We start from the raw sequence: 23,387 nt of genomic DNA on the forward strand, positions 1-23,387 counted from the left end.
CATCACTCTAGAAATATTTCTTTTCCTGATAAATTGTGATCAGACTGACTCTTTATAAAAGTCTTGTATAAGATTCCAGGCTTCAAAGACCGAAGATAAACGCCACAGTGTAGTTATCTAGCATTGGTACTGCTTTGCGGAGGAGCAGGGCATTCGTACACTTTAAACACGTCCTAGTTTTTATTAGTTAAAACCTTGTATCACTGCTCAATGTTGTAAATGGTTAGAGATCGCTTAGGATACATCTTCGTACAGCGTTTAAAATCGCATACATTCCAAAAGGTGCTCTGTTTCGTGCTCTAGTTCGCGCGAATAGACAAAAACGAACATGAAAGTCATGCGAGCGTTGACTCCGATACAGGAACACTACATACTATTGTTATAATATATTTAAAACCACACGAAAATAGTCAACCGCGAAGATGTAAGAACATGCCATAGTATTTTGAATTTGAGATTTACATGTATGTACTAGCTTTCAAGACCAATGATATGTTTACAGCTACAGGTTTGTTCTTATAACAAATCAATTACAAGCCGACCTCTAGATAGTCGGTAAATCATTGTACTAACTCAGGTTGGTTGAATGCAATAATCTGCAATCTTCCTAATGTTGTTACAATTTGGCCATAGTTAGACTTATCAAATAAAGAGCATAGGGTATTCATCATAGCTGAAATACAGCGAACAGATATTGTTACTACACAGTACTTGTAGGGTGTTATTCCTGATACATGATGCACAATGCAACAATCAAAAATCAGACACTAAATAATAAAATACAGACTGTATAATATCTCTATTAAAAACAGCCGGTATATTGTATCTATCATTATGTCATGCAGTAAATTGTCTGTATCTTATAGAGGCGTTGTTTTTTGTATCTAACAAATACAGGCTGTATATTGTATCTAACAAATACAGGCTGTATATTGTATCTAACAAATACAGGCTGTATATTGTATCTAACAAATACAGGTGGTGTATTGTATCTAATACAGGCGGTATATTGTATCTATCAAATACAGGCGGTAAATTGTATCTAATACAGGCGGTGTATTGTATCTATCAAATACAGGCTGTATATTGTATCTAACAAATACAGGCTGTATATTGTATCTAACAAATACAGGTGGTGTATTGTATCTATCTAATACAGGCGGTGTATTGTATCTATCAAATACAGGCGGTGTATTGTATCTATCAAATACAGGCGGTGTATTGTATCTATCTAATACAGGCGGTGTATTGTATCTATCAAATACATACGGTGTACTGTATCTATCAAATACAGGCTGTATATTGTATCTATCAAATACAGGCGGTGTACTGTATCAAATACAGGCGGTGTATTGTATCTATCAAATACAGGCGGTGTATTGTATCTATCACATACAGGCGGTGTATTGTATCAAATACAGGCGGTGTACTGTATCAAATACAGGCGGTGTATTGTATCTATCAAATACAGGCGGTGTATTGTATCTAATACAGGCGGTGTATTGTATCTATCAGATACAGGCGGTGTATTGTATCTATCTAATACAGGCGGTGTATTGTATCTATCTAATACAGGCGGTGTACTGTATATATCAAATACAGGCGGTGTATTGTATCTATCAAATACAGGCGGTGTATTGTATCTATTTCAGTCGGTGTATTGTATCTATCAAATACAGGCGGTATATTGTATCTATCAAATATAGGCAGTGTATTGTATCTATCAAATACAGGCAGTGTATTGTATCTATCAAATACAGGTGGTGTATTGTATCTATCAAATACAGGCGGTATATTGTATCTATCAAATACAGGCGGTGTATTGTATCTATCAAATACAGACGGTATAATGTATCTATCAAATACAGGTGGTGTACTGTATCTATCTAATACAGGCGGTGTATTGTATCTATCTAATACAGGCGGTGTATTGTATCTATCAAATACAGGCGGTGTATTGTATCTATCAAATACAGGCGGTGTATTGTATCTATCAAATACAGACGGTGTACTGTATCTATCAAATACAGGTGGTGTATTGTATCTATCAAATACAGGCGGTGTATTGTATCTATCTAATACAGGCTGTATATTGTATGTATCTAATACAGGCGGTGTATTGTATCTATCGAATACAGGCGGTGTATTGTATCTATCAAATACAGGCGGTGTATTGTATCTATCAAATACAGGCGGTGTACTGTATCTATCTAATACAGGCGGTGTATTGTATATATCAAATACAGGTGGTGTATTGTATCTATCACATACAGGTGGTGTATTGTATCTATCAAATACAGGCGGTGTATTGTATCTATCAAATACAGGTGGTGTATTGTATCTATCAAATACAGGTGGTGTATTGTATCTATCAAATATAGGCGGTGTATTGTATCTAATACAGGCGGTGTATTGTATCTATCAAATACAGGCGGTGTATTGTATCTATCACATACAGGCGGTATATTGTATCTAATACAGGCGGTGTATTGTATCTATCTAATACAGGCGGTATATTGTATCTAATACAGGCGGTGTATTGTATCTATCTAATACAGGCGGTGTACTGTATATATCAAATACAGGCGGTATATTGTATCTAATACAGGCGGTGTATTGTATCTATCAAATACAGGCGGTGTATTGTATCTATCAAATACAGGCGGTGTATTGTATCTATCTAATACAGGCGGTGTATTGTATCTATCTAATACAGGCGGTGTACTGTATCTATCTAATACAGGCGGTGTATTGTATCTATCTAATACAGGCGGTGTACTGTATCTATCAAATACAGACGGTGCACTGTATCTATCAAATACAGGCGATGTATTGTATCTATCAAATACAGACGGTGTATTGTATCTATCAAATACAGGCGGTGTACTGTATCTATCTAATACAGGCGGTGTACTGTATCTAATACAGGCGGTGTATTGTATATATCAAATACAGGCGGTGTATTGTATCTAAAAATACAGGCGGTGTATTGTATCTATCAAATACAGGCGGTGTATTGTATCTATCAAATACAGGCGGTGTATTGTATCTATCTAATACAGGCGGTGTATTGTATCTATCTAATACAGACGGTGTATTGTATCTATCTAATACAGGCTGTATGTTGTATCTATCAAATACAGGCGATGTATTGTATATATCAAATACAGGCGGTGTATTGTATCTATCTAATACAGGCGGTGTATTGTATCTATCTAATACAGGCGGTGTATTGTATCTATCTAATACAGGCGATGTATTGTATCTAATACAGGCGGTGTACTGTATATATCAAATACAGGCGGTGTATTGTATCTATCAAATACAGGCGGTGTATTGTATCTATCAAATACAGGCGGTGGTTTGTATCTATCAAATACAGGCGGTATATTGTATCTATCAAATACAGGCGGTATATTGTATCTATCTAATACAGGCGGTATATTGTATCTATCAAATACAGGCGGTATATTGTATCTATCTAATACAGGCGGTGTACTGTATCGATATATGTATCAAATAAGACACTGCATTGTTACTATCAAATAATATTTCAATTTCTACTCAAGTTGGACTCATTGAAACTACCAAACTTAATCTGTTTCATTTGCTCATGAATTTGACCAGATTAGCACTGATCAGTGCGTATGAATACATGAATCCTTCCGCGGAACGATTTCACTTTTTCTACATTGTTGTTATAAACATGGAATAATTATTAAAATTATCAAATTTATAATGTATTCTTGTATTTTATGAAAGACCTGATATGCTAAATACTTCTATTTTGACAAAATAATGTTGTTTTTAATCCTAATATTGCGGACTATTTTACTCGACCGACTAGACATGCACAATCCGGAACTCCTCTGGCTTTTCCTCATTTGGACTTGCACAAGCTTCGAGACATTAATATCTAGACCGACGTTTTTATTCGGAAAAAAACAATTGAAATATAAGGATTGAATCTTGATTTGGTCGACTTCATGGGGTCATGAATTGAGTTGCTCTGGAGACAAATTCAACATGAACTGCTTCGCAGTTCATTAAATTTGTCTCCATAGCAACTCAATTCATGACCCCATGAAATCGACCAAATCAAGATTCAATCCTTAAATATACTGCATTGCTACTATCAAATAAGATACTGCATTGTTACTATCAAATACGTAACTGCATTGTTACTATCAAATAAGGTACTGCATTGTTACTATCAAATAAGGTACTGCATTGCTACTATCAAATAAGATACTGCATTGTTACTATCAAATAAGGTACTGCATTGCTACTATCAAATAAGATTCTGTATTTAAACCATCAAATAAGGTGCGGTATTGCTTATATAGATTTACAAGCAGATGCAGCAGATCACAAACTACAACACGTTACGCGGACACTGCCTCCCACAGCCGAAGTACGCTATCTCAGAACAGATTCATAGCAACGACTCTAAGGATTTTTGTGTTTATTCGTACATTATGTAATACAGATAATTAGAATTCCGGAGTTTAACGGATGCCAGTAATAGGTTTTTGCTAATGCGTTGGTCTGTGCATACGACAGCCACATGGAAACATCTCATCTAATTATGGTTTTGAAGAGAATTAATCAATGCTGTAAAACAGGAAGTGCACGATGTTTTCAATTTGTTTGCACGAGAATCAATTTCACCATCCGAAATAAAGTGAAATTGACATAACGAATATTATAGCTGTTGATATGTATGATGTAGTTCTCTTAACGTGAAATGTTGAGGTAACCATGTTCATCTTAAACACAAATAATGTTTTAGAACTGTTTTTGCAAGTGTTCGAAAACGTCTGTTGTCAAATGTTTGTCAAATGGCTGTCTCGTTGTTCCACAAAGAAAACTGGCGTTTACGAAAACTCACAAACACAGTTTTTAATCGCTGTTTTTGTCTAGGATAAAAACCTTTCGAAACAATTATACCACGCTGATGAATTAATTCCTAATATTAAGATTGGTCTTCGTTTATTTTTGTGCCTGCTTCAAACTTAACGAAGCAAGCCCTCAAAACGTCTATTCCTTAACCGGTATATCCTTAAGATGGTATTTGGCTAATTAGTGTTCTGGACACGCTACAGTGAGCATTATTAAAAAGCTACATCTATGTTTGTTTTATTGTGTTTTGTAATTGAATGATTATCTGTCACAGGTTGAGCCTTACTTCTGACTCCGACTGAACTCATACTGTCTTCTGAGGATGTCAAATTACAAAGTATTATAAGACAGTGTCTTACAAAGTGAAAACGTTTGGCCGCCCTGTTTGTATAGTTATCCAAACACTGAACCTTTTTTTTATTACGATAACATTTGGTGTTATAAATATTTTGACTACCTTTCATAACAGCCATCCACACACTGATGTCCATATAGTGTAAGAGATTCACGATACACGAAATTTGCGATGATAAATATTGAACGGCATCTGGTGATAGTTTTACATGAATAGGCGTCATATTACTAGACAAGAAGGAAGTGTTTGAAAAAGTTTTTGGGCAACGGGATTAAAATCTTGAAGCCTTACAATATATAAATCATGAGATTATGAATTTTATTAAAAAAATCAAAATGCTTTCATATGTTGCAGATGTCCAATCCCGTAGGATGACCCGGACACGGTGCTTTATTAACAAGATAAACCATGGTTAACAATTCGGAGCGGATTGTGGGATGGGCAGAAGGCGGTGTCGGAGGGGTCACAATGCTGCCCTTTCCCGTCCTATCTGACGTCACATACACAAGTATGGAAAGATTGAACGTTTCAAATATTACAGATTTCGCCAACGTCACAAGGGAACGAAAGACCTTTTCCTTCACTGAACAGATCATATTCGGCACCTGGTTGTCTATATCGATGATTTTAGCTATATTTGGAAACCTAATGGTAATAGCAGTGGTTGTACGACATCGAGGCATGCGCACTAGGACCAATATGTTCCTCGTTAGTTTAGCAGTGGCGGATTTTTTAATAGGAATACTGCTGGCTCCATTTTCATTGGCGACATTGATAGCACAAGACTGGGTACTCGGACCTAGTTTGTGTACAATCAACAGTTTTTTAAATGCTGCATGTTTCATAACTTCTATTCATACCCTCATGCATATAAGTATTCATAAGTACCTGTCAATCACCCGTCCATTGACACGGATCACCAAATGTAAAATTCTCCTGATGATTTTTGCGGCTTGGGGATGGGGCGTGATGTGCGCCGCTCTGACCACCGTCATCCTGTCCCACGCCGAGTTCAAAGAAGGCACCATGCAATGTGGCCCCGCCTACCCTGTGATAACGACCAAGTCACTATTGTTCCATATTATCATACAGACTTCGAATATATTTCTGCCTCTCTTTATCATGATATTCGCATACTCTCGTATGTTCGGTGAGATACGAGAACACATGCAGAGAATGGACGAGAACACTGCAATGGATAGAGCGCAGATCTATAGTCAACAGCGTCGGGTCACGATCACATTGTTCATCGTGCTCGCCTGCTTTGTCTTGTGTTGGATACCCTACTGTGTTTATGCTAATTACGTGACCTTTGAACCTGACAAAACGAAGTTCCCACCATATTTGAACGCTGTCGTAAGTATGATTTGTTAATATATCATTATGGTCCAGTCGCTCATATTGTACGTTATATCAATTAATACTTAGTATGTAATATAAGAAATAAAATACTCTGGTGTCTGTAGTAGTAAAATTACTATTTCGTTCCCAAATTCAATACTATACCTTCATATGAACCTCAATATAATGATCATTTACCAATGAAGACATTTCTGCGTCGTGGGTTGTGGCTTTACTGGAATCTGAATTATTCGAGGCTTTCTTACATTGTTTTGCCCCTGAAGTTGTCATTTTCTTGGACTTGGCAAGTTAACGATAATTATTATAATAAGAATACACGGGTTTAACCGTAGAAGAGACAAAAGGAAATTACCTGTATCACCAAGTAATTAAATTCATGTCCAAATGCAACACAGCACATAAGATAACAAATATTCATATTTATGTATACACATTGCAAATTGAATGACAAGGTGGCGGAGAACACAACACAAGCAATATAATCAAGACACATAATCAAGGATGAATTTCATATTAATTTTGAGAACTTGTAACTGATCCATAACAGGTAACATGTTTCCGAATTGCATTGATCTGTGCATACAACAACCATTCAGAAAGATCTGTATTTAATTGTGTTTTGAACATAATTAATCGGTGTTATAAACTTTAAGGCCATATGCACTCCAGAGCACATTTGTTACAGTGCTTTTGTTTGGTTTACGCGAGACGTAACATTATCGTCTGAAATAAAGTGAAATTGACATGACGGAGATGATTATAACTGTTGATTTTCATGATGTATTCGTCTACATGTCAACTTACAAAGTATCTTTATAACCATAAAGTCCTAATTAGAGCTTGCAATCCTGAAAGTGACATTTTCTTGGGCTTGGCAATGCAAAAGTAAGGAAATGGAAATTCTACATCTAAATTACCTTTAGGGCAAATCTTCTATTTTGGAACCATTGTAAGATTATGTAAAATACATGTAACCTACGATATTAATAAACCATTTCTCATCAATATGGAATTGGAACTATTTTTATCATATTGATACTCCAGACTTGAAGCTACTCGGGCTTTATTTTATAACTCGAATGGATTCTACTTTTGTTGCAGGCCTATTGTTTTGGGTACATGAATAGCGCGTGTAACCCAATCATCTACGCATGGAGGAGCCCCTCGTTCCGGGAGGGATACAAAGAAATTCTCTGCCAGGAACCGTCCTATGTCGTTAGCGATGGTAGGTATAGTACACATCAAAGCTAAATCTTGGCTTGAACAATACACTGTTATGAACAGGATAGCATAATTACGCTTTATTCTTACAGGCTTTGTTGGGAAAAAAGAGTAGCAACTGAATTGAATTCGATATTTGTAATTTGAAATTATGAACTGTAAAATCGGTAAGTTTTTATACCAGAAATACTTTCAGTAATTTCAAATATCTAAATTCATCAAATGTATTTTTTTTCCGCATTTCGTCTTCCTATAGATATTTTTCCGCATTCGTTTGATTGTTTCTCACAGTTAGGATACGATGAAAAAACACGAATGCTATAAAGTATAAACATAAATAGAATTTGATCTGAAGCTATACAAACTAGTCGATGGCCTGTACTAATTAAATGTGCTGTTTTCTTTGTACAAATTTGAATTTTGCTCGGAAATGGGATGTATTTTCAACGTGTATATTACAATATATTAGATTAAAACATATCTTGGGATTTTTAACGTTTAAATGATTTTTTGTATTTACTATTTTCTGCAAATATACAGTTTTTTGTATCATGTTTTTCTTTATCTACTTTGAATATATGTATTATCTCCTACGGTGTATTTCTTTACTTACGATTTTTTCCTTGGGGCAATATCTGATACAAAACAGTATTTGCATTGATAATAATCAGAGTGCATTGTGTTGATTAAGCTTCCTCCTTCGATATATACCGAACAGCGTTTTAACACATACGCATGTGCTTTATAAAAAAAACGACATCTCTGGCATTGTCCCAGCGCTTATGTGATTGTCCATTCATAGAAAACCACTGTGATGATATTCCATTTTTTCATGAGTAACATTTTTACGCAGAGCATTCTATTTCTTTGAAGGGGATGTCAAATTTTGACAGAGACTAAACACATGCTTACCTTTCCGAAATAGAATGATATAATAACACAATAAAAATAAAACGACATCGCACAGCTATTTCTCCAATCCAGGAATTGTCAGTGATGCTAGGGGGAAAAGTTTGGCAGTCCAGAAATGTTAAAATTGTAAATTTGAAAAGGCAATTATAGATTATATGAAAAAAATGCAATCACCTTGGAATTTAATCAATCAAACTATTTGGATCATGCACAGTATAAACAAAATGTATATCTTACACTCACAAGAGCGTTGATCCATAAAAATTCAGTTTGAATTTGTACCTAGATAATTTACATGAAAGTACTATATCTATAAAATAAAATGAGAATAATGTGTTTTAATTTCCAGACAAGAAACGTTTTGAGGGTCCAAATTAGGGTATCAATTCTTCTGTCACCATGGTATTTTGCTTTTACATGTCGTTCACAACGTCATTCCATTTTGTTTTTGTCGTCTGCTCCAGAAATCCAGCTAAACCAACAAACAAATGTACCAAGCGAGATGTCTGTTGTGAGAACATCATTCAGATTTCACGCTATCATTAATGATAAGCGAAATTTTTTACCATTTTTGCGCAAGTTACATTACTTGCATGTATATTTTTAACCTCAATATAAACTAGGCAATGTGTTCAAATGAACGCTGAAACATAATAAAACGCGAAACCAAACAGCTGCATTGTTTCATATAGTTATCAGAACTAGCGAGTAATGCGAATGGCTATTTTACGAGGTCAGAATAGTAGATGGTCATGACAATTGCGTCCTTTGAACCGTTTCACTCGTATTTCTGGCGCAGACAAACATTTTAATGTCGATTTGCAAACACCTGTGTGGTATATTATATTCTTTCTTTACCAGCTGATTAGGTGTGTATCGTATTTTCACTGTGTCCTCAGGAAGGTCCTCTCGCTTGGAAATGTCTAACACGACCCTGTTGCGAGTTCTGAGGAACTTTTGACATCAGCTTCTGTGACGTATGTCATTTTGAGCACCATGCACTGCGCACATTCAGTTTAATATGGCTTCAGATATTATTTATTTGATTATAAGTTGCTTGTCTTTTTTTTCCTGATACAAAATTTAACCACCGAGGCGATATGCTAGGTTGGAGGTTGTGCATAAACTCATTGAGTTTGAATTAATTCGTCGGTAATATTTACGCGTGTATAATATAAATCATATCATATTCCGTACTGCTGTTCTGGCGCAGAAATCATTATGACATATTATCATAACACTTATTTTAGTTTCTTTATAAAATCACAAATATTGTGGCTGCGCTATTTCATAATTGTACTGAAATATAAGGGCACGAAAATAGAAAGGATTACGGCATTACTTTTCCGTCCCCAACTGATTGTCCTGCTCGTGTTATTCTTGAGGTTTTAATAGTATAGAAACGATACTATTGTTCAAAGATACACAGAAGGCTTTGTTTTATTGACACGTTAGCACATCTGTCTTTACTGAAGCACGAGCACTCTAACGTCCAATGGTCCTTAATTGATCCTTAATTTGAGTCTCCGTGAATTTTACCGAGAGGTTACCACTTATCAATTTGCATTAATCGTTATCAATATTACAGTTATCAAATAATGGAAATAAAGCCAACCTACCGCGAAATTGTAGAAAATCTTTTATGAATTTGATAATTGACAATTTAATTAAAATACAGTGTTTGTTTTGGAATACTGTATCTTTACATTTTGGTTGTCTTTCTTTCTGACACCTTTAACAGATAAGTATACACGAATGCTATTATGGTTGCGTAAACCCTTTTGTGACAGTATAAGGTAGCTCTAGAGCTGTCATATTAACTTGCCTGGAAACAAAAAATTGCAATTAGCACCGTACGGTATAGAATGTGAAGGGAAATGCGATCCTTTCTCCCACCGGGACTGGGATATAAAAGTCACATGGCTGATCTGCTAATGCACGAGGAAGATAGCTTACCTGTCCACTAATCCGATATTTGAATTACAAAGACGTTTGATCATTGCACAAAATGGTCCTCTGCCCTACTTAATGTCTATAATGATATCCATATATATGTCCCATTCGACTTCCTTAGTAATTTGTTCCTCTCTGATGGAGTATAAGTTAGGTACATGCTAACACTATATCTCGATTTTCAAAATCTGGATTCGAAATAATATGATGGTATGGTATTGAATAAAAATGAGTTCTCTATGGTATAATATTGTTAAAATGTCTTTGCATCTAGTGATTATCAGAATGTTCAGCCTTGTCATATTCAGTATAAGTATGTTCAACGTTGTCAAATCCAATATAAGTATGTTCAACTTTGTCAAATTCAGTATAAGTTTAACCTTGCTTCACCAGATTTCAAATATTGTAGATGAACTTTTATTCTAAACGCTTACACATTATATCGTCTTGTTATTTTACACAATAGGTCTATTAGGTGCTATCATTAAAAATACTCGGCAGCTAATAGCGTCTAATAGCGTCTATGAGACAAACAGACTTGGCAGTTAACGGTAACATAGCAACCGCATAACCCGTATGAAGTTTAATGAAAATGGTTGGTAACTGATTAATAAAGCAGTACTGCAGGCAAACATACTCCCGTTTCTTTATTGTTTCTGTTTTTCTCGTCATTTGATAATACAGTCGAGTATTAAGTTCGTGTTCGGCATTAAGTGCTATGTTCGGTTTCTATTTGTGGTTCTGAATTTAGAGCCTAAGCCCATATTTGTTTACATCACCCCGACTACATATTAGGACGTTGATGGATACTTGGATACCATTCTTTCATCTCATTATGCGATAAAGTGATTAACGGAAAGACCTAAGTGATATGGACTGGGATGACTTAGATACAGGTTAATGAAAACTAGAGATTATTTACGCTGACGTCTTTATCACACAAAGGGATATTCGATGTGTGATCGATGCTCTTTTGCATTTACTGCCATATGTTTGTCCTAGATTAACTTCGCGAATGCTATCGATAAACCAGAAGACGCTTTCTCTTTTGAAACATCTGGTACTTTTTCAATAGTCATAGATTATACTTATATTTTTATCTGTATGTTGTCCTCCTCTCATATGGTGTGTTTAAATAGAGTTAAATGTTTTCTGATATTCTATTGTTTTTCAAGAGATGAAACGGCCTGGGATATACTTGTATGTTATCAGTTGACCTTCCTCCAATGCTACAGAAACGTCTGAACTAGAGCACCTGGCAATAATGGTTTCACTGCCTATCTGCATTCGTTTTTTTTCAAGAACAGTTTGATATAGTCTAGATAACCCGTTATGTGAATCATGTGGATATGCATATGTTTCCATAAATGTTAGTCAATTTTGTCTTCTTGCATCGAATTTAAAGCTCCGTTAGCATTATCTCAACTCATTCGCTATTTTTCTAATATGGGATGGGGTTCGTTCACACAAAAGCTACCCACACATACCCTCACACACCCACACACACACACACACACACAAACACACACGCTCGCTCGCTCGCTCGCACACGCGCACAAACCCACGCACGCACACACACAAACGCGCACACCGGCCGTTTTTAATCGAACAATGTACCTATTCCTTTTTGAATCTAGGATATACAGTATGCATGCTCTATTTGGCTATATATGATCAATGCTTATCTGAATAAGCTTTCAACTTACCAACATAAAGAATTGATTCGATAGCATTGCGCTTGTCTCCCAATTCTTTTTATCGTTTCCCATTATTGATTTCCTTCCTGATTTGAACTTCTTGTAATCCTCTGAGTGTTCGTTTGTCGTTAAATGTCGTCAGTCGTCTTTCCTGATGTTTAGATTTATAAAATCATTTCTTTGTAAACAGGTTTGTTTATATTACTACAACCTTTAAAGAGCGAATGTTTTGTTTTGTTTTTGTTTTTGTTTTCTATTTGGATCTGGCGTGTTTCGATATTCCTAGGTTGACTTCTACATATGTGACCTTCATGCTGCACATGCATTACTAAGAACATTGTAGCAGCAGCGTAATGTTCTATTGTGTCCTTAGTATAAGAAATGATGTGTTGACATGTTCAGGTGTTTGTTTATCATCTCTCAGGGCCGATGGGGACAATTCAAGTGAGGGTTCGCAATGGCGCCTCGACACAAAAGAGACAACGCGTCGATTATAATAGAACTATGTCGAACAGCCCTTGGTACGGACGCTTGTATTTCATGCACACCTGTGATTGCAGTAGGCGTTTCTGTGCATGAACACCGATCGATAATGTCTCCAAAGTTCCCATATAAATAATACCACATTGCACTTTGCGCTATTCCATGATCGAGGTCAAAATATGTTTGAAAAAAAATACTGCTTCTATTAATAATCAATAAAATTGTTTGTAAACACGAACTTGATCCGTTATAATCATTTGAGATTAGAAGCACGAAAAATAAACTTGTTTTATTGAATATATATATATATATCTATATTTATTTAGGTAAGGTAGAGAATAACTCAAAAAATCTAATAATGTTATAATCATTCGGATACTGTTGGGCGATAAAGAAAAAAAATGGTAACAGTTACTTTTGACCAAATCCGTTTATGGTTTAGTATCGCAATGTGACCGGGAACGATTGTTTGGTGTGTTGGAGATTAAGATAAACTTAGCCACTCCCTCACATCCACATCCCGAGGAGAGAGATTGGAATTCCCCTTAACCCTGGTATAATGTAATCTTTATTATGTAATGGAGATTGTCTGGTCACATTTCAGATCCTCATTGGTAAGTCATAAGAGCTTTCAGAATTTACTTCCATAAAGCGGCTAGGTTGCCTCTCGAGTGCTTCTTCAAAACATGCATAAGATTTCTTATTTGGCAAGACTGTGTCAGATATCCTGAAAGTGAAAGTAAAGTGTAGCTTGATCTATTGATATATGCCAACTGGCTTTTTTAGATATACATCATGTATTAGATAGGTTTTACTTACATATGAATGATTTAACATATATTTACAATTCGAAAATGCATTCCAGAGGCAACCTTTTGACTTTCAAGAAAACATCAAAAAATGGAAATATAGCGAACCAAAATTTGTGATTAAATGTAAAATTTTATTAAATGTTAAACTTTTGTATGATGATAACTTATATGGAATTTCACTCTTGCTCCCACTCAGATGAAGAAACAACTTAGTTTTCACCCCATTAAAGAATAATGCATTTGCTTGTTATTAATCTACACGGAAGTGCGTAGTTTAAAAGAGTAAGAAATTAATGAATTGTGCAATATTTGATCTAACAGTGTAAACTTACTAGGAGGCACGTAGTTATGTAGTTACTGAAATATTGAGTTTGACGTTATATGGTGTTGATTTTCTTACATTCGATGAGCGCCAATGAATGTCAGTGTCTGATTTAGAAGGATTTAATCCGCCGGAATGACATTCTTGCAATTGAGCTGTCACTACCAAATCAAGTTCATACGTAGAAAGAAGCACAAGACAAACACATATTTTGTGTATTGGCGTGCTTGCTAGCCTTTACGACTGTGAACTATAGTGTTTTTAGCATATAATTGTTATTGAGAATAGACACGTTGGCATATTTCTGTGTAGTTATAGACATTATCATTGTTTTGTGTTGTCATTTGTTCCGTATTTTACAACCCTTTAAGTCATATTTTAATGATTTGTTGTGCACTTTGCATGTTTTCCACGAAATTATTGATCAGTGTTGTAACATGATATATTAGATATGTTTCAATGATCATTTGAACGTCATTCAGATTGTTGTATTTCTTTTGAGTTGAAATCTTTCCCATTATTTTTCTTTGAACATTTTAATGTTTTGCATGTTTTCATTAACGATCTATGAAATAGTTTGCCCTTCTGGTTTCCTCCCATATCAAGACCCATACCGCGCCCAAATCCGGGCCAACATGCGAGATTAATTGAATTACTATAACTTGTTCTGTAATTGTTGTAAAATAAATAAAGTTTACATTTTCATTTGAAGCAGAAGAAAATGGCATTACGAAAGCTGAAATACAATGAATCTGACTTTGGTCTCAGTTATCAAAAAACCTTATTTTCTCCCCGGTTCTTCGTAAAACAGCAGGTTCATGTATTGTAAAAATCAAAATCTATACCTTTTTGTTTGTGAATATTCTGTGTGATATTATCGTTACCGAGGAATAACTGACAGTAACTGCGAGTGTCTCTCGGAGCAGCAGAACAAAGCTACATAGATGAAGATATGTAGGTTAGAATACAAGCCTTCAGAATGAAAGATTAAAAATCATGTAAAGCAAAATCAACATCCTACTTCATACTGAGATAAGTCCTGCTATACTATAGATGTGTCGAAGTCCCAGTTCATAGACAAATATGGCTGGCTCTGTGTATGAAAAATATTTTCGGGAAATATCACTGATAAACCTGCATTAAAATTCTTTTTCAGTGATTACAATACCAATCAGTTTTGAACTGTATTGATCGTGTTTACATAATTATTTTTTGTTGTTGTTTACCGAAACTACTATATCATCGTTAAGTTCTTTCTACAATAACAGAATAACTGAACTAAATGACGTTTTGTTTTTGTGGTCTATTCAGTAATTGCCTCATACAGAAGCAGTTTGCTATATCTTAACATATGGACGATCAGATAGTCATTTGAACTATAAATAAAGTATTTTGAACGTTTGTACCCGATACTTATAAATATGTGATCGTCTGTTTTAAGGTAATGGTGTGGGAATTCCTGCTATGCTCTACTGTAGGTATACTTACTGAAAGTGTGTTAAGTAATGGGAGTGATCTCCCTTTGAGTAGTAAACATCGTCCTCCCTCCCACAATCCTTAATGCTACTTCTATAATGAATGGTGGCTTTATTACTCACTAAACTCTTACATATAGAATTGTTTCCAGCTAGCAAAACTCATATAGTAGTGTATATTAAACATATATTACGGTGTGTATTCTATGTATATTAATCCTCTGTTTCATTTTTAAAATGTATGAATACTGCTCTTTAAAGATTGATTTCATGGTTGTAGACAAGATTGATTCCAAAACAGTTAATATATGGAATATTAATGGAAGTTGATACTAATCAAGCTGATATATAAATGAAATGACAGACCATCCTCGCGCTGTTTCAAACGTATAAGGTGACCTTTAGATGGTATCTACTGGCGTGTAATACTGTTAATGTTGCTGATATTACCGTCAACACATTGTTTAACCTGTTTTATGGTAATATCAACAGAGATTGAGAATGATTTGAATATTCCGAGGCAAATGAAAGGTTGTGAGTAATACTTTTAAAGTCTAATGTACGGTGTGGAATTATTTTCTTTACCCCGACACAATTTGTCTGTTCTTCAAAGCATACTAACACTAAACCTGACTCCACCATTCACCACTTAGTTCATCACTCCTTACGACTAAAATAAGTCCTCAGTTGCCGCAGTGCAAGTCTAGGGAGTACATCACACTAGCATCGAACAAGAGAATCGAGGAATCAGATAGCAGTTTTAAATATCCCAAGGTATCGTCAAAATTTACCTTCTCAGTAAATACGAAACCAACGCTGATGCAGACGAATCTAGGTTGCTTGGTTTGAAATAAAACCACAACCAAGGTTTTGTTGTTTAATGTTTAATATCCTTTGACGAACAGATGTCTCTATCTTTCTAAGTGAGCATGCCATTGTATGACGAGTGGGTGAAGGGTATTATATACAACATTTTAGAATATCGTTTACGGTTGATATGTGGATTCCTTATTGATACATTTCTTATCTACATTAACATTCAGGTGATTTTACTAACACGTAAACGATAAGTCGTCCCAGATCGCTATTTGGCCTTCCTTTTATGTTCAGAACGTGACATTCATGTCCAGTTAAAAAAAACACCCTAAAGTAATCAGTGCGATAGACTAAGTTTGCATGTTAGATATTTTAGGTCACATCGGGGAAACTCATTGACCTTTTCCAATCCGGCTTCGTCCGTGGTCGTCTGTCGTTCGTCGGTCGTAGTCCGTCGGTCAAAGTCCGACATCCGTCGTTAGTCTACATTTTCAACCTTTTCTCAAAAACTCATGAACAATTTTGATGTAATTTTGCAGAAACCTTTCTTGGCTGAAGGTCTACCAAAATCATAAAGTATGTGGTCTCTTTCCAACAGGGGTCTTAGGGACGGGTCCAAATTTACTTTTCTTTCAAACATCTTCTTAAGGCCAAGATATGGCAGAATGATATACTCTTCATGGAGGAAGGTGCTTTACCAAAACTGTAAATTTCATGACCTTTGGGTGTCACATTCCTCCTTGTGAGGGCCTATATTTTACAGCAGTTTATATAGGAAACTCAAATATTTTAATAAAATTTGTTTCATTGTCAATGGAAAATGGTTAGCATTTGGTCAGGGCAAACTTTTCTCAAGGTCACAGTAATCAAATGATCGGTCAAAGAACGTTAACATATATATTTCTTGGGTGTAAATCTCTTTTTCTGGGTCAAATTGACTGAAATTTCAAAAATCTTCTAAAGACACAGATTAGGTAGAATAAAATACTTTATGGATGGAAAGATCTTAAGATGATTTTTATCGAGATTGAAACTTTCATGCCTATAGGTTTCTTGTTTCTACCTAGAGAGGTGTTAAACTGTACTACAGTGTATGCAGGAAAACACATGTTAATGAAAACGATTCAAATTAGGTAAGAGTTATGAGAGGCGAATCTATACTACTATTAATATAGGAACTATTTAGAAATACGTTGTAATACATGGAAGGTTAAACTATGTATTTAAGACTCAGGTGACCGTTAAGGCCCATGGGCCTCTTGTTTGATATATGACGGCTAAGATTACGAATTCAGTTTGCGGGTTAGACATTTTGAATTGCATCATTACACTTTCGTAATCAGTGTTCTGACATTAGTTAGTATGAAAATAATTAACGACGGCATGAAATCTCACAGCATAGAAAAGGAAGTTTTTGCCATATTACATGTAACGTGTTTAGATAACGATGCACTAGTTTATAACTGTGGTTTGTAATCTACGCTGTTTGAGTTTCGGACCAAAACACTACACAGTATTGCCCTTGTGGTTGGATGATGATGTAAATTGCTAAACTTATCACGTGATATTGCAACTGTTTATTTCTCCACAGAACATTATGAGATGCTTGATAACCAGTCTATTAGACTTTGGCGGTTCCCAGGTATTTTAATTGCTAGTTTTGCCTGTTCACCGGCAACAGTGCTCTTCTAGGGACATAACTTATATTCTTGACTTACGTATCAACGTATTGCCGGGTTCTATGCATGTTTTTTATGAAAGACATTTAACTAACTACGCACCTTACCAATACGTTTAAAATTAAATTATTTCCTAGAAACATATTTGTTTTGATGATAATAATCTATGTTTCTTCTAGTGCATGGGAAAACAATGCACACTTCTTTTTTAAACGTTTTCCACGTGCACGAGTATTTTTCAGGGAAACAGTGTTATGTTTGAATACTTTTGCCGAATGCATGTTGTCTCAAATTGTCTTTTTGCATGAAGTTGACTAATGTAGAGTAGATAAAACAATATATACATGTATCAACCAGCAATGTTTTATATTCGATTAGTAAGCAAGAACATTTACAGTTGATAATTTCCTTATTATTTGTTATGTAAAATATTTGATTATATATTAAGCCCAAAATAAATTCATACTTACTATTTACTCTGATTCTTCTTATGTGAAAAATGTTATTTAGTTCCCCTGAAATTCGTGCATTTTCTGATCATAACATTCCAATCAATATTTAATACTCATACCTTTATCTATTACCTGGCATGAATTCCTCTCATTTTATGATCAGGAAAAATATCTCTCATTACTCGTATATCTCAAATATTACTGTCGCTCTTTCCCAAATATCTAATGTGTCAAAATATTAGCATTGTTTCGTGTGTGAAATTATGTATGTAATGCCTATTTTGTCATATTGGAGGTCATATTGTATGCTTTCTGGTAATGTATTGTTGGAAGGTAGCTTCAAGCAAAAATTCTATAAATAATTTATATCTGATCATACAAAAATATGATGGAGATTTCGACATGTCGTAATGAGAACCATTAGTGAGAGACCTAGACACAAAAATGTACAAAGTCTTTTTTTATTTTGTACTGTTATCATTTAATATCTCACAACAAGCATCAGTAAAAACCATTGCTGTACATATGTATATTATTTTTCAGGTTGTGACATCTCTATAGTAGAATTTATCACACATATATTTTCTTAATTGACATGAAATAAGCTTATTGTCTAACGTTTTGAATTTGTGAATCTAGAATTGTCAATGATGTATTATGCTGGTAATCATTACGAATTATGACCAGCAGGTCAATTACTCAGTAAACATGTGTGTTTCAGAAAATATCGTCATTGTATTGTTTGAGATATTTGTAACGTCATGAGTCAATTGCTGTCTGTTCTGTAAAACGCATTGATGTTAAATGTTTATGTTTCAAAGTTTGTTTATTATTATGGACCCGCCTCCGTTTGGTGGTTTATCTAACAGTTTCAAATCCTCTAATTACAGATACAGTGTACGAAAGCTCACCAAATCCACTGCGGCGGATCTCCACCTTCATAAGCTCCGTTCGTGGCTCCCGATCCGAGGAAGTGGGACCAAATTCCTTGAGGGGAAATCACTATGTCCGTCAAACATCAACAGACTCGTCTTATAAACTCCTACATAAACTTACTGGAAAAACGAAAGCAAAGTCCGGCAGCTCCGTCATACGAAGAGATGGTTCAGTAATTCTAGTTAAAAACGGCAAAATTATTTCCATGAAATTAGATACAAAATTACGAAAGATGGATAATGATGAAGCATTTATATCTAGCCCGTCAACGGCTGGTTCTAATGGTTCCAGAATAATATGTAGCAGTCCACCTGGTTTAGAAGTCTTGCACGAACGAGAGTCGGACGGTAATGCTACAGAAGGTCGACCTTTTTTTCGAAATGGACGATCAAACAGTAAAGAAATGCATTTTTTATATCCGAAGGGAGGTTCAAATACTTGTAATTCACTATCAGATAATAGTGACTCTGAATCATTTCACGGGACAGAACATTCCCCTCGTTCACGTTCAAATTCAAAGAATCAGGTCAATGATTTGTCTCAAGAGGTTGATATCGAAATAAATACGTTGGGAAATAAGCTGACAGATCAAATAACAGACGATATTAAATCGCAAAATAATAATATGGAGAAAAAGTCTCCGGCAGAAAAGAAAAAAATATCTCCTCTTCCTTGGCGAAAAGCTCAAACGAAACGCAAAAGTGACGCAGCTCCTTATGTAAATACTTCTCCAAAGTTTAAAGACAATAGAGTTTACGCAAGAAGTTCAGAGGCCATATACTCTGTGCCTCTTCTAAAAGCACCATCTGCTGAAGAAGTTACTACTGATGCTATAGTGTTACATCGCAGCTCTAGTTTTTCAAGTGGCTTAACTTTTCTGTCTCCTTCCAGTTGTTACCCTTCCACAGCAATTTCCTCCGATCTAAATTTATCCGATGGGTTTTCCTGATATATATTTGGCGTGGTTCGACAAATTTTGTATAATTTAAGACAGACTGATGTTGTTTTTATGATGTTTCTCCCTCTGCGTACGGGCAAAGGTCTACGCTATACCATAGAGAATAATGATGTATATGACTCAAATAAGTTTGGTTAAAGTTTGAATAGTTCATTTTTCCGGTCCCTCCTTTTAACGATTGTGCAAGGTTTTTAGTTGTAGAAAGGTTTGCGATAGAACAGTTTGTTGTATAAATTCTTCAATTGATAATTGATGTGTTTAATGCTATAACATATATGAAGTTAATATGCCGGCAAAAAGGATTTTTTGTATATTTGTTTTTGAAAACCCCCCAAAAATACCCAAAGTAAACGAAGAGGTTCTCTCGAATTTAGACCAAAGAATCGAATTCGGTTTTCTGTGTTCAATATAACTTGCATAGTCTATAATAACTAATCGTATGCTATGATAATTGTGTATTTAGGTATGACAATCAAATATGATATTTATTTTTCTTGGCGAAATGTAATTATAACCTGACCACAAAGTCTTATTTAAGTATATCAATCAATTTAACAGATATATATATATATAATAATAACAAATGCTTGTTTTTTTTTTTATTCCCGTCGTTTTTGTTTGACCCGCTTGTATACTGATTATTTAAATGGCAGCCATAAGAACAATAAACTGTTACGTAAACAAGCATGTGCTTGTGTATATGTTTTTTATGATATTTTACCTGACACATTCATTCAATGATTTTCTCGATAGGGTCATTTCTTCTTACTGTGATTATTGATGAGTTGTCTCCCTTAAAACACTGTTGAAATCATCATCGTGTATATTTCAAACCCTCTGGTTATTGATATATCTAAAACATGTAGAAGTAGTTATTTTCATATCAGAGGGTTATTGTAATTAAAATGTACACCTTTTCACTATGGGTTGAACAATAAAGCTGATTTTAAATGGCTCAATTTGCGATAGCCTCTAAAAATCAAGATACGTTCAAAAACTATTGGTAAGGTGATCTTTTAAACACATTTTGATTTTTAGCGAATTTGTACACTTCATCAAAGTATGTTTTATTCGTCATTTATTTGTAATTGTACTCTAGAATTTTCCTTATTACCGAAATCACAAGGTCAACTATTTACACAACAATAAATTTGCTAACTGTAGATATTTTGATGGAAATAAATTTCCAATATCTGTAAAACGTGATAACGGCTACTCGATATTTGATCTTTGCTTGTCGATATTTCGTCAAATTTATTAAAAATTATAAGCCTATTGTTGATATCGTCGTCTCGCTGAAGGTTGACCTCAAAACAGGTTAAACCGATTCAATTACACTGTGAAATGATCATAGCAGGCACAAATGTCTTCATATATATATTGAACGCCTCATACCTATACTTTAATACTCCAAGTTATGAGATACTGAGCTTAAAACAATTGTTTTTCAAGTTGAATTTAAAATTTAACTTGCTATTTATATTTGATCTTTATTAAGATATGTATAGTTCTGTTTTGTTGTAATTTGCCAAAGATTTTTGTTAAAGATGTCTTAATTTTTGTTTGTTTGAAAAACGTACTAAAATTATCACTATAAAGCAATTTTATTTCAAGATGGATTGGTTCAATTATAATTAGAATCATTTATATTTCCCAAATGCATTGAGAATCATATCCTTTCAGAGTATTGTTACCTAGTCGTAAGTCCGAACATCATCTGCCAACATACTTTATCCTAACTTCATGTCTATATAAGCAAACTATTTCTTTATTGTAAATCTCCTTTAAGAATCTTGTTCTTTGTCGCCAGTCATCCTGAACATTATCTGTCAAATCCTTAAACTTAATTTGATGTCTATACGACCAGATGTATTTTCTTACCTCTGTTGTAAATTTCCCCTAAACTCTTGTTATTAATGTCCCAAGCCAGTCTAAACGTTGTTTAGAGAAGTAGTGGCAATCAATTGAGTTAATAAGTATTACATGTTTTAATTACAATTAATTAACTGTTAGTGCTGGTATATGTTCCTGCCATGATAACCAACCAAAGACTAGTACGTGTATGTGTGTGTGTAGCCTTGTGATCAGTGTGGTACCGGTGTGGTAGTCGCTGTCTAATGTTGAATAAAATATGAACTAATTTTACTGCTCTTCTCTTTGTTTCAAAACTTCAATCTTATCTTCGCTAGCAAGAATTGATTTAATATACACTAAATCACGTGGATATAGTGTAAACCAAATGAACTCGTTACCAGTGAATTCGCTAGATCATGACACATGTCGGGAATATTCAAGGTTGATTTGCTCAATACGCGTAATATGATGTTCTCCTTTAGAAAAGAGCATCGTTACAAATAATAAGTTAGGTGCCTGATGGTATTCCGAACTATAAGCAAGTGGCCCAAGGGCTTTAACGGTCATCTGACTCTAAAAGTCCCTTGTACTAATGTAGTATACATACTCAGCAGCGCGTATAGTGATACTATTGGCCATGGCGGCAATATTGGCTTTCGGACCGACCCGAAACATAACAACCCTTGGTCACGATCATTCAAGGTAAGTTACAATTCCGCTGGTAGAACTTCAGAACAAATTTTAGATAAGTGTTCTCAAGGAAAATCATGATTGCGCAATCATGTTCCAAAATGACCACCATGGCTGCCATTTGGAAGTATTTACAAGGCCAAAAAAATATCAACACTTTGTTAGTTCCCTTTTCTGGAACTGGAAAAAAATTTAAGATGTGTTTTTTCAGATGGCAGCCATCTTTGGTTTTTGGTTGACCTGAACAAATAATATTTGGTCAGGACCATCTCGGGATCATTTCAGGTAAGTAAAAGCTTAATCCCACTGCTGGAACTTGAGAAGTTTGAAATAGGTGTTGCTTAGGAAAAAACAATCATCTCAATCATGGTACAAAATGTTTGCCGTGGCTCCCATGTAAGCGTTTTTTACGAGTCAGCAAAAAAACCCTTTGTTGACCCCCCGTCCTTAACTTTCATACTCATTTTCAGCACATTAATACCAATGGAACTGAAGAAGTTCTAAAATG

At 34.9% G+C, this 23,387-nt stretch overlaps 1 protein-coding gene across 5 annotated transcripts in view; it reads left to right on the top strand.

Annotated features, from left to right (window-relative positions):
* Positions 1-22,480, top strand: part of LOC117343549 (neuromedin-K receptor-like) — a 58,697-nt gene extending 36,217 nt beyond the window's left edge. For 2 of the 5 annotated variants that reach the window (XM_033905946.1, XM_033905947.1), the window contains 4 exons: positions 5,612-6,613; positions 7,721-7,844; positions 17,902-17,952; positions 19,332-22,480. In XM_033905946.1, coding sequence (XP_033761837.1) covers positions 5,666-6,613; positions 7,721-7,844; positions 17,902-17,952; positions 19,332-20,326 — 2,118 coding nt within the window. In that variant the 5' untranslated portion in view covers positions 5,612-5,665 and the 3' untranslated portion in view covers positions 20,327-22,480. Of the gene's footprint in view, positions 1-5,611; positions 6,614-7,720; positions 7,845-15,460; positions 15,494-15,986; positions 16,029-17,901; positions 17,953-19,331 lie in introns of all 5 variants that reach the window. The other 3 variants (XM_033905949.1, XM_033905948.1, XM_033905950.1) reach the window with 3 other exon arrangements.
* Positions 22,481-23,387: the final 907 nt, after the last annotated feature.

Source organism: Pecten maximus, chromosome 15, assembly GCF_902652985.1.
Source record: "Pecten maximus chromosome 15, xPecMax1.1, whole genome shotgun sequence".
Lineage (NCBI taxonomy): Eukaryota > Metazoa > Mollusca > Bivalvia > Pectinida > Pectinidae > Pecten > Pecten maximus.